Genomic DNA, 13178 nt, shown 5'->3' on the forward strand with positions numbered 1-13178 from the left:
CTTTCCTAGTCCTCTGAGTACCTCGGGCTACGTCTCTTGGATGCTCTGCGAGGGAGAAACTTTGTACACGATTGAGACGAGTCCCAGAGATTCAGCTGACTTGAAGCACAACAGTGACCCAGCTTCCTTGTCACCAATATGGTATCTCGCAACTTGGTGTCCTTGTAGCGGAGTTCAGCAGAAAACTTGCCCATGAAGGGAAGTTCTGTTCTTGATCTGTATGCAGACACTTTGGGTACTGGGCCACTCAGGGTCTGTTTGCCTGGGATCTTGCTGTGTGTGTCATGGCTTATGACGTTCACCGAAGTTCCTGTGTCCATGATAAAGTCACTGTCGCAGTCACCGATGGTCAATGTACCTTTTAACGCCTTTGAGTTGTTGTGCTGTAGCTTGAAGACTCGGTCGTCCGAATCAGAGTCCAAGCTGTGCTCAACCAGCCTGTGAGTCATGGTGGGACCACCTTGTTGGCCTTTTCCTCTGCGTACATCTGCAAAGTGTCCTCGCATTTTGCGTGCTTTGCACGTTTTGTTCCTTGCTGGATGGCAGAACTTACCTTGCTCATGGAGCCACAGTCTACTGCAATTGAAACACTTCCTTTCAGTTATTGCAGTGTGTTGCTGCTTCGACGTGTGGGTCGATCTCTGCTTCCAATACTTCTCTTTGCGCATCGAGTCATTCGCCTGGTCTGTTGCGGATGTCTCCATTTTTTTTAGCTGTCGCGAAATGTCTTCGTACGTCCATCCTCATGTTAGAATCTTCTCAAGCGTCTCAAGCGAAACGTCGTAGTTTTGTGGATGACGTACCGAGTATGATTTGCGACTTTATCTCTGGACCAGTGTCCACAAAAGAATAGTGCCTTGCCATTGCACGGAGGGGCGTGTAGAGTGCATCGATGGTCTCGCCATCTTGTTGCGTCGTTTTTCGGAAGTTGAAGATATCATAGTCTCGGTTAGCCCTCGGCGTGAAGTGGTGGTGGAGCAGCTGTTTTGCTTTCTCGTAGCCATCTGGTGATCCAAAAGTGCTTCCGGCATTGCTTTGGCCAGTTTGTCCCGTAGTGGTTACGCTGGGTGGGGTTGCCGTCAACGGTGTGAGTGGCGCGTACATGTCGTAGCCTTTCTTGCTGATGTAGTGGAGCAGCAGAGTCTTCTTTTGTTTTGCGTCCTTAAAATGGAGCGCCGTCAACAGATTTTTGAATCTGTCGATCCAAATGTCGCCATTGATCTCCAAGCGTTGATGGAGACAAACTGACATCAAAGGGCGGAAAAATTGGCAGACGGAGCAGACACCATCTTGCCTTTGAACCCACGCTGCGTGAAATTTTCTGAGCGTCGAGAGCCGGTCAACTGACCTTCCTCGCTCCTTCGGTGGTCCGACGAGGAGGCACGGGGTTCCCTTGTCACGTTGGACGTATCGCTCGTTGCCCATTTGTTGCGTCTGGTGGTTAAACCAGAAAGAAGAAGCCAGTTATGCAAACTAATAACCTTCTTCATTCGTAGTTGCCGAATGGGTCCCCTTGGACTGGCTCGTCTTCCATCGGCTTACCGAACAGCTTGCTAAAGTCATATTGAAACTGAAATTGAAACGCAACGTGTAATTTTGTCGAAAGTTTTTCGGCAAAACAAAGAATCGATGCTCGAAGAATATAGAAAATGTACGAAAATGCAAAGTGCGTTCACTGGTCGTAAGAGATCCCAAGAGGTTTTAAGGCATTTGGTTGTGAGCTGTCGCGAGTGTGTGGACTGGCCTTAACTGTGTCACAAACTCCTCCGGTGGCGTATTTCCCTTCTACGCCGTTGACTATAACCAGGCTGCATAGGTCAGTTTCTCGCTGCTGCAGCTCGTGCTTTCTCAAGAGGATCATCTCATCATATGTGTATGGACGCCCTACAATCCTTACGTTGTGCAGTCACCTCAGGCACAATTTCAAGATGGCAGCAGTTGTTTTCTATGGCCTTAAAGATTGACCCGCAGCCAGAAAGGATCGCCTCTCTTCCTCGCCATTTTTTTCTCATTTCTCGCCTTCCTGATTTGTGCGTGAAAAATGCAGAAAGTCGAGGAGGATAAGGGAGGAAATTTCTGCCAGGCAGAAAATTGCTTTGCGGGTCGGTCTCTAGAACATTGTCCATTTCTTAGCTCAAAAGGAAATTTCACGAGATCCCTCTTTTCAGAAAAGAATCCTTTTCATTTTAAGCTCTTCAAGTACCAATCCTGCCTCTTTAAAAATGAGGAAAGGTAGCTCCTTTGTTTTCTTGTGGTTTTCAAGATCCCATAGTCCAAATATATGAGTGAATGAAATGAGAAAGCTACCAAAAAGCATGCAGGTTTGAATCCAAGTCGTCCGACTGCACCAGGCTGACGCACCTTTTTGTGTTTTTCATCGAGCTTTTAACCGCAACCCGACAAAGGAGAATCAACGAGAGGCCGTAGGGGGAATTGATGACAGGTGATACGTGCAATTTCTGAAATGCGTGCTGCCAGAAACCTTGAAAAGCCAAAGAAGATGCTTTTCATCCATTTGACAGGGTCTCCCGATGTCTGCAGATGATGCCGCATTTACCAAAAACATAAAGAAAGATGTACACATTGGGGAGCAGACGAGTGTGTTCTCTCTTGACGCAGGTCTTCTCTGGAGGCGGGCTTTAGGTGCTCTGGGGCACAGGAGGCCTGTGGCTTGGAGCCTCTAAACCGTCGCCTGGGCTGCTTGGCAGTGGGCAGCAATGCACGCCAGGTGAGCCCTCAGATTTGGCCAGGTGGTCGCACAACCTTTTCTCAACTTGTCACCCTTCTGAGAACAACAAGGTCCAAGGGTAGACAACCAGCTCAGCAGTGTGCATCAATGATGTGAGCACTCCTCATGGGTGACAAAGTGAAATGTTGCTGCAATTAGGCTTTTGGGAGGGGCCTGCAGCTTGTAGGAATTCGCGTACTGCCGCCGATTAGTCATTTCCCACGTGGTCCGTCAACAACCCGAGTCCAGCCTGGTTCTTTCACGAGATTCCCCATTTATTAGTACATAAAACACAACGCTCAAAACACTCAATCTGAACTACAAATACACGTGAGAGTACACAAATATTTAAACTTGCACGTAAAGCCAAAGCTACACACAAAGAGGGCCCCCAGGCCTCGTGTCCCGCTATTGCCCGAGAGCAGTTGCTTGCACTTGCCTATCTCGAACCCGCCCGGAGTCCTAAGAGGCTCTTCGCCCCCTTGTCCACCGATCGATGGGTGAGGAGGTTCCTCCTCGCCCGTTCTGGGGCGCCTGCAGCGCCATCCAGTGGCTAGGAGAGAAAGCGGCACGTCGGGAGCCGAATTCGAGATCCCAGTCGACCCTGCGGCGACACGACCATGTGATTGTGTCTGAGGCAACTGCATAGCTGCCTTGCTGCAACGATGCCAGAGTGGTTTAATGGGTGCCCTCGTGAATGCAAGGTGCGCCATAGGCTTGAGGTGACATTTGCAGTCAAAAGATTTCGGCTTTTTGGCAGTGGGATTGGCACCTGCCCAGAATGACAAGTTCGATATTGCTGCCGCTGGTGCTGAGTGTTTTATCGCATCAGACTTTGTCCGTGATCTTTACGAACACCATCAAACTTGTTTTTCCTCAAATGAAAGTGATTTCCAAGGACAGCCGTTACATACAGGGTGACATGCTCGCAAGTTTGAAACCCGAGCCTCTTAATGCCAATAGCCAGTTCTGGTAATGTCTTTGCTATTTCTGCACATTACTGTAACCGGCATTTTATATTCGCTGCAGCGCGAGCCACCTGTAATCATATTTGTGGTATTTACAATCTGGATATTGTAACATTTGTTTTCAGTCAACAGGGTTCTTGTTGACGCAGACCGAGATAAAGGGGAAATAGAACCTCCTGGATGCGTTTTTCGGGGGACCGTGGTAAAACTATGCGTGATCTGGGGAAAATTAACGGATGATAACACTGTTGTGGGACTGTAGATGAAACAGGGTCGCACAACAAGTTGTGAACAAAAAGTGAGTGTGCAAATGAGCTTGCGTAAACTTACCATAACTGCGAAAAATTCTTAGGCTAGGTTGCAAGAGGGCACAGGACAAACACGGCCCAGTGATGTTATTGTTGCGCCAAAGTGTGCCCAAGTGCTTACCCTGCTACATCCTGCTACATTTTACCAAAATAGGAGCAATTTGTGCCAACATTGAGAAGAAACTTAATTTAACTTTAATAATCCTGAAAATAAATTGCTCGGGCTTCACTACCCAGCTGGATTGATACGATATGCTGGTACAAGTTTTCAGAACTTTCAATACTAAACGCCTCAAATAGCATACTATTCAATTTGATTGCGCGTCATACACCGGCAGCACTGGGAAGTCTTGCTATAATTTTCATGTCTGTGATTTGTCCCGGCAGGTTAGTTACTATCGTTGAGTGGGCTACTGACTGCGCACTCATGTACTGCAGTGAACCAACTACCGCAAAGTAGTCATGGAGATTTTGTGTGTCTTGCTTCACTGCAGCGCACCTGCATGCTAAGGGGGAAGGCACTGCTCAAAAGCTAGACGTGGCGCTATTTCTGAAGAAAACTTGGGCTTCTATACACCTCTCCGATGCTTACAAATATATACAAATCCACATCTGAGCGTACAATCTTCACGACCCAACACGCACGGTCTCGTGTCTTTGGAAAGGGAGGAAGACACGCGGGATACGCACAAACTGAAGATGGAGCCTGCCTGAGGCTCTTTATTAGAACGGTCTGGATGCTATATTTGAGTGGGCCGTTTTTAGCGGACGCTCGGATCCGATAAGTGGGCTGCTAAGATCGGTCATCTCGATGGTTTGGAATGCACCTTGCAAAAGAACTATGGATGCTCACTGTCAGCATGCACTCCACAGTCACGCGCGCAGCTATGGCCGCCATTGAATACTCGCTATACTGTGATATCCTGGTGGCACTTTTTTTCAGCTCCAGATTTCGTAAGGATACTTCGGTATTGCAAGAAGATTTATATGGACTCTTCGGTAGGCTCATGTTTATGCTTTGCTGTTGTCTGAATTAAGACTCCCAGTTTTGTTACAAGCTGTAGCACTTAAAGAAAACAAATTCTTTGCGCTTACAATTATTGTATTAGATTAGTTTCGGCGCAATTTCTTGCCTAAATACCCATTCACGGCATTTTGTGCTGTAGTTCATCGGTCACCTTGTTATCGTGTCTGGTTCTGCTGCACGCAACTAAACATCTATAGTTCTGTGTTTGAGAGAATCACTCCTGCTGTGCAATCGATGCTCACAAAAGGTTACACATAACTGAGATGGCAAAGTAGGCATTGCCTTTTAGTCGGACAGGCCAACGCGTGAATCTTAATGTAATATTTGCAGCGATACGAATGAAAATGAAATGTGCACTTATGCTTCAAAAGTTCTTTTTGCTGCTCCGAAATAGACTTTTGACTGCTCCAAAATGACTCGGACCAGTCACATCACTGACAGTCTCAAACACAACTGAAAATTTAATTGACAAGAAACCTCTGAAATAGTAGTTTAAAGGGAAACTGAAGCGGTTCTCTATTTGAGAAAAAACATTTCAATGGCCTTCATTCTACCTCCAGGATCAGGAATATCAAGATTAATTTTCAATTTGGTGCACGGAGGCTTCAGAATTTAATTTTTAAAGTACCGCCGAAGCCCCTCCTTCCCGGGGCGTGACGTCACACTAGGAGCCTTCGGAATATCTGCTCTCGCGCACCTTCAGCGCCTGTCAAAGCTATGCACGCGCACTCTTGCTATTTTCAGAAAGGTCAGAAAGAGACGTCACGACTGGTGTCAGTACGGGGAAATATACCTGGCAAGCTTGCCGTTGCACGCGCTGAACACACCAGCGACACGCGCTTGGCGGCCCGAAGATCCTAGTATGACGTCACGACTGGTGGAACCTTTTTTCGCTTTTTCTCGCTTTTAGTTGCATCTTCAGGGAAAACAGAAGTGATATTCAGATTCACGGGATAAAAATACGCCAGAATTCACCTCTAACTCGTTTTTTTCAAGAAGTGTTTCAGCTTCGCTTTAAATACAGAAACAGAAAAAAAGGAAAACCAGGAAGAAAAAATGGGCAGAGCTTTCCATGTGCTGATGTTGATACGACATCTGATGTCACAACCACTTGGCGGACCAGTAAAGTTGCAGATTAAGTTGGGTTTCGGTTATCTCATATTTTTATGATTAAAAATGTACAAATTTTTGGGGAAATTTATTTGCTGCTCTAGGCTCACTTTTGTGTGCTTTTCCCGAAAGTATGTTTAGTTGAAAGGGTTCCAATTGACGCCGGAGCTCCTCTTTAAAGGGATACTACTACGAAATTTTGGTGCACATTTTTTGGTCTCTATGTGTTCAATGGAGCATTATCACATCAGACACACCAATCTCTTGTTGAAAACGACATGAAAAGGAATTTTAAAACGATTTCAACGATTAGCAAAGAGTACCTGGTGGATGTCGCTAACGCCTCATTTGTAATGCCCGTCTAGGAACCTTGACAGCTAGTGACGGAGGTTCTCTCGCCTCCGGCCATGATGAGAGAAGAAGGGAAGGAGGAACTCTCCTCTTCCCGAGAACCCCTTTTGTGTGTCCCAGAAGTCGCTATTGTCCCTGTACAAGATTATAGAAGATTAACCCGTCGCTCAAAGTTTGTACAAAAGCAGCCGCTTCGGTGGCTGGAACGATTACGCCATCCTCTTGACGTCAGCCTCGCCGTAGCTTTGCTCGTCCCGAGACGAACTACGTCACGATTGCCTTGGATGTTACGTGCTCTCCGCTGGCTGTTCTCCGAGCGCTTGCCAGCATGGGTGTATTTTTCATTAATAACGACAAATACAGCCACCAGGCTCAAAATACAAACGTGCGATTGTCATTTATGGGTATTGCGGATCGTATCCAACCTATTTTTGATCACGACGGGTATGTTTCAAATTTGGTTGAAGTATCCCTTTAACCTGGATGCCACCCCGCATGACCTGCGGCTCCTAACAGGGCGGTGCGAAGCGGTGAAACGTGACATGTGCTCCAGTGCAAAGGCCACACAGGGTGCATGGTTACAAACTCTACGCGAAATGGAACTAGTGGAACTGGGGGGGCTGAGCCACCGAGCACGGTTGAAGCGTGTGCGTACAGTGGAGAGAGAGATGGAAAGACCAAAGTGGCTCCTGAAATTGGAAAACAGCGCGCAAAAAGACGAAGACGACGTTGCGCGCTGTTTTCCAATTTCAGAAGTCATGAACCAACTCGCTTGCATCGCCACCTTAATACAAAGTGGCTCTTTCATAAGATTCGAGTCCATTCTGAGCCTAGTCCAAGCTCATGCCCACCTGGGCAAGGCGAGAAGTGCCGTGCAAAGAGGTTAAAGGAGCAAGAAAAAAAAGGGCAGACTTCCATCGCGTCGTGTCGGCCACCTCGGGTGCCAGATTGTGGATGGAACATTTAGGAAGGCAAGCACAATAAACCGGAAATCGACGCACAAATCCCTACGGGAGTTTAAAGGGACGCGCATTTATTAATGTAACGACCAGGAAAATATATGAACTGAAAACGTGTCATTGAGGTTTTAATGTTTTTGTTTTGTCCGTGGGTTTTGGTACAGGACCTAAACGAAATTCTATCGTGTGTGTTTTGTAGCGAATGGCGGGGCTTTCTTATCGCCATGCCCCTAGTTTTAGTCTTGGATTTTCTATGTAGCGGATTTACTCAATTCTAACGTTCCCATGACTCTAATGGACAGCTAGGTAGTACCGTACACCCTAGATTCTAACGTGCCCCGATTTCTGTATCATATCCAGTTCTAATGTGCAGGCATTACAGTTGGGTAGGTATTGTACTCTGTTTTCTTTTACGTAAGGTACGCTGCGGCCGACTGCAGCGTAGGCAGGCAACAGAGGGTGGTGAGGAATGGTGAGGGTCTTGGAATCTAATAGCCAATGGGGGAGGGGTGGAAGAGATGATCCTCTCCTGCTTCCCCTCTGTTGTGGGACTCAAAAGCCCCCTGCAGGTTGTGTTCTACAGCGCCGCAAATTACCCCCGATTGCGTAAAAAACTTTAATGCATATTGTAAGTGCCCAATGCTCTGATCTGTAGTCAAAATAGCCCGTTCGTTGCTCATGCTATTATGACTTGGGTTTATATTTTGTAGGAATTGTTTTTCATTGCGCATTCTTTAATTTGGTTGCCCGTGTCTCAGGGCACATCCCCGGTCCTGTCCCAGGGCATGGGAAGGCCCCTGTTGTCGAAGGGCAGCTACCCGGCGGCCTGCCCAACGGGACAGATTCCTGGGCTGGACCTGCAAGGATATCTGGTGAGGGGCCACTAACAACCTCTACGGCTTGGGTTTGCAAATTTTTCAATGTCGAGAAACGCCGATCTCTCGGTTGATGGTTGAGGAGCCCCTCCCAGTTTTGGCATTGTAAAGCAGTTGATAAACATACTGACCTAGCAATCAATAATGGATGCGTCGGGGAGTGTTTTGCTCGTTGTTATGCCTCGGTGGATTTTTCAGACCTCTAGAATAGTGCTCAAGCTGGACAAGCACTCTGCATTAAGAGAGGGATGGTTGAGAAAATTGGGGAATTCCTTAGAGTGCCCGGGGATCCCATTGGTTCCTAGGAGTCCAGTTTGAGAATTGACGCTCTAAATGAACGGTTTTGGGATTGGCAGTCGTCATTACAGAAGAAGGCTGGTTGTGATGGTAAGAAGTATAGACTCTTGATTCCGGCACGGTGGATGTGAGGAAAAATATATTATTGAAAATGAAGTCAAGTCTGGGGTGTTCTGCTTACTCGCTGCTTGTCGGAACCTCGTATGTCCTAGGCATTTTCCAAATGGGGAGGGCTCGATGTTCGGTGCTGGCGGTGGTTTCCCGGCAAGCCCGGTTAGTGCCCCCAGGGGCCTCGGATGTCCGTCCGGGACATTACTTGGCTGCTGGGGCCCACGTCGCTGAGCTGAGTTTGTTCCTTCTCTGTCTAGCCCCCAAAAAACGGACTGCACGAGCTTGCCCGTGCCGTCACATAGGCAATGTTGTCTTCCTTTTCTTCTATGTCCCGTTCACATCATCACACTGGTCCAGAAATGCATAAATGAATGGTACAAAAATGTTAGAAAAAAATACTGGTACATTGTAATCTTCTAAAAAATTACAAAGAACGAGCTTTGGGGAAACATTATTTACCGACTTGTGGAGTAGGGGTGTTTAGGCCACAAACTCCATTCTGAGGGTCGCATTAAATGTGCACATTTTCGTGGTCACCTCCCGTTTAGTACTCCGCAGAGGGTGTGGGACGAGGCACAACCTCGGACACCCGCGACACGGCTTCCTTAACAGACGCAGGGAAGCCGAGAGTCGTGCCTGCAACCGTTGGGCGACCACACCTTGCGAAGCCAGCCGTACGGCAGCAGCGGCCACGGAGGCGCCAACGGCTTCGTGATACACGGTTGCGAAGGGTACGGGCGTGCCAACGGCTACGGTGCTTCGTACGAGGGCTGCGGCAGCAGAAACGGCTACGGCGGCTACAACAGCCATGAGGACGGTTGCGGTGGCAGAAACGGCTACGGCGGCTACAATGGCCACGAGGGCGGTTGCGGCGGCCGAGAGGTGCCGAGCAGCTACCGGGACTTCCCTCGCAACCTGAGCTCGCGGCAGGCTCCGTGGGGCTGCTGGCTGCAGCCCAGGGCTCCCCTGGCCTTTGGGCCCCGTCTGCTGCGGTGAGACCTCGGCCCTCTCTCTTTGGTTTGGGGAGGGGAGTGACTACCTTTTCGGACAATCCCAGACTCCCTGCGGTTACGTGTCACTTACGATGGTGTTTGAATGCGTGGCCATGGGCGGTTGGATTGTAGGCTGTTGACCGCTGAAATAGTGGCATTGTGCTAGTCTGTGACAGGTAAAGAGTGGAGGGGAAACTTCTCCCACCTTTAATTAAACTTACGAGAAGGACGGATAAACACAAACTGGTTTATTTATTTATTTACCCTAAAAACCCTTTTGGGCATTACATAGGGGAGGGGGGGGAATAATAGACAAAGGTAGTGTGCACTTTGTGACAAAAAGATGACGTTGGCGCAACATATAATAACAGAAAAAACAAAAAAATGCTTAGTGAAAATTAAGTAAGCAAAAACTACATACATGGTTATACATTGGTTAGGGTGTTGGGAAAAATCTGGGCTGAGGTGATCGACACAGTATCGCTGGGTAGGCTGTTCCAGTCGGAGACAGCGAGGAGGAGAGGGGAGTTTTTGAATTGGTTGGTGCGAGCAAAAATGGGGCGTAGTTTGAAGGGGTGATCTACGCGGGATGAGACATGAGGAGGAGGCTGGATGTATGAATCTCTGAAAGCAGATGAACCATGGTATAGCTTGTGGAAGAAGGACATGCAGGAAATATATCTACGACAAAGAAGTGGCGAAAGGTTGAGGGAATGTTTTATGTTAGTCACGTATCGGGAGTAATCCTTAGCTATGAACCTGGCGGCTTTATTTCGAAGTGACTCAGTATTATTGGTTAGGTACATCTGATGAGGGTGCCAAATAATGGACGCGTACTCCAACTACGATCTCACGAGTGAGGTATATGCAAGAAGTTTAGTTGCTTCATTACCCTGGAACAATGAACGTTTAAGAAATCCTAGAGTTTTGGACGCTTTGCTGATGATATGCTCAGTATGAAGGTTCCATAATAGGTTTTTGTTTTCGTTTTTGTAACGTTGATTTGCACCAACTATTGGCTGATTATTTCAAGGTTGCGCTGGAGTACGGACACATCTAAAAGTGTGGATATGGGCCGATAAATGACGCAATCATCCGCGAAACGGCGTATGGTGGACTCAATGTTCGCAGGAAGCTCATTTATATAAAGAAGGAACAACACCGGACCAAGAACCGAACCTTGTGGGATGCCAGACTTTACTGGTGTGGGAGAGGAGACATGTTTATTAATCACGACAGATTGAGCCCGATTTGATAAAAAGCTCGCAATCCATTCAATAACTCATTTGTTTATATTAATAGTACCCAATTTATATATCAATCTGTTGTGGGGGACTCGGTCAAAAGCTTTTGCGAAATCAATAAACACAGCATCAACGGGACGTGAGGAATGAACAGAAACATGAAAGTCATGAATTAATTCTAACAGCTGGGTTTTACAAGAATGCTCGCGTTGGAAGCCATGCTGGTTCGGAAAGATAAGGTTGTTACTGGATAGATGAGTCGTTATCTGGGATGAAGGTATATGTTCCATGAGTTTGCATGCCACGCAGGTTAGTGAAATAGGCCTGTAGTTATTGAAAGAATTCTTATCACCAGACTTGAAAATGGGGATGACGTGGGCAAGTTTCCAGTCATCAGGTATTTCGCTAGAGGAAAGGGATTGTTAAAACAGCCTACCGAGCAGAACCCCAGATACGTGTTTGGTTAATTTAAAGAGTTTGGTTGATATTCTGTCAGGGCCCGGGCTGGAGTTAGCGTTCAAATGATCAATGGCACACTCGACCCAGGCACGTAGCCAGGGTGGAGGCCCATGAAGCCCGGCACCCCCCCCCCCCCCGAAATCTTCCGTTTTGCTGGGACCTCCTCTCCCCCCTCCCCCTCATACAGCATTTTGTCATGGGCGGGCCCCCTCCCCGAAACAAAATCCTGGCTACGTGCCCGACCCGACCCCTTGACTGGTGATAACAATGTCCTGCATAATACATTCAGCATGAGATGGCAAAGCGACTGGCTGAGGGAAGTCATCCTCCTCAGTGAAAACACTGCTAAAAAGGTGTTAAACCCAGCGGCCAATTGGCGGGGGCCCAACAAAGACCCGTCATCATGAGAAATGCTTGGCAATACTGGTGAAGGTTTAGGAGTAATTACTTTCCAAAATTTTTTTGCATCAGTTCGAAGCATGTTTGAGACACACTCGTCATAAAATATTTGTTTGGCCGTTTTTATTTCTTTTTTACATATGATTGAGCAAGTATGATAAACGGTCCAGGCATGTTCCGAGTCTAAGTGAAGGGCCTGTACAGACGTTTCTTTTTTTGAATAGATCTTTTAATAGTAGTTGTAAACCGGGGCTTGTGCAAGCTTGGAGCGATTGTTAAAGTCGGAACACATATGGATTGAACCTCCAATAGTTTTTCCCGAAAAAGAACCCAATTTTCATTCACAGACCGTTCATCAAATTCACTAAGAAATGAACTGGAAAATTCACGTAGCATAGCGTCTAAAGTTTCCGAATCAACTCTTTTGTAGTCAAATATTTCTTTCCTTATTGAGTCCCGCTTATTAACAACCAGAGAGAAGTCACAATGTATAGCATGATCAGGGATGGGCAAAATACATGCAAATATGTGTCGAAATACAAATACAAAATACTTCGTCAAAAATGTATTTAATTACAAATCTAATTACATTTCCAAAAAAGCATTTAAGTACAAGATACAAATACAACCAAATGTATTTGGTCTCCTCCAAATACTCTTCCAAATACATTCCTCAAACTTTGCGTTAGCGACTTCAGGGCACCTGCAATGGGTTTCTGGGTATCTCATTTTAATTTTGCATCGCACACTCGGGAGTTAGTGTGCGAGGCTCTAGTAACGTAATAGAAATATAATCACAAAAAAATGTAATCAGCTTGGACGTAACAGGTGGAAAAAGTACAGAGCTTCAAGCAGCTTTTTTTGTCGATTACATTTTGGTATAGACCAACAAAGAATGGAGACGACCAAGATGCGCAGCACTAGCTATATACTTTTTTATTGTTGCAACTCGCACCAGTTACGAAAATCTGGATGACCCCCGCATTTAGAATGTTCTAGGCAAAAATACGGATGGAAATCAGGCTGGAAAGCATCACAAGTTGTCACGGGCACTTACTTAGCCAGTCTGCCTGTGAACGTCGATTTCGTCACTATTCTTGCCCTGGACTAGCACCGTAATCACAAAGTCACTAAACGCTTGTGCTTAATTGAGAGACACTGCATTCGGTGCAGAACATAGTTTTCTTCCTGCTCTGGACAGTGACAATAAATTTGAGGGATGTATTTTCGCCCACAAAATTGTATTTAATTACAATTGTATTTGAAATACCCATGTTTTAGTATTTAAATACACACGTCAAATACATTACCCAATTTGTAATTAAATACAAATGCAAAATACAGAAAGTA

General features: G+C 46.6%; 1 protein-coding gene across 2 annotated transcripts in view; it reads left to right on the plus strand.

Moving 5' to 3' along the window:
- The window catches only part of LOC8033044, a 57139-nt gene that overhangs the window by 8499 nt on the left and 35462 nt on the right, over positions 1–13178 (plus strand). For both annotated transcript variants that reach the window (XM_029992228.4, XM_042288380.1), the window contains exons 5-7: positions 2620–2728; positions 8210–8323; positions 9347–9726. In XM_029992228.4, coding sequence (XP_029848088.3) covers positions 2620–2728; positions 8210–8323; positions 9347–9726 — 603 coding nt within the window. The remainder of the gene's footprint in view (positions 1–2619; positions 2729–8209; positions 8324–9346; positions 9727–13178) is intronic.

This window comes from Ixodes scapularis, unplaced genomic scaffold (genome assembly GCF_016920785.2).
Source record: "Ixodes scapularis isolate PalLabHiFi unplaced genomic scaffold, ASM1692078v2 ptg002543l_1__unscaffolded, whole genome shotgun sequence".
Taxonomy (NCBI): Eukaryota; Metazoa; Arthropoda; class Arachnida; order Ixodida; family Ixodidae; genus Ixodes; species Ixodes scapularis.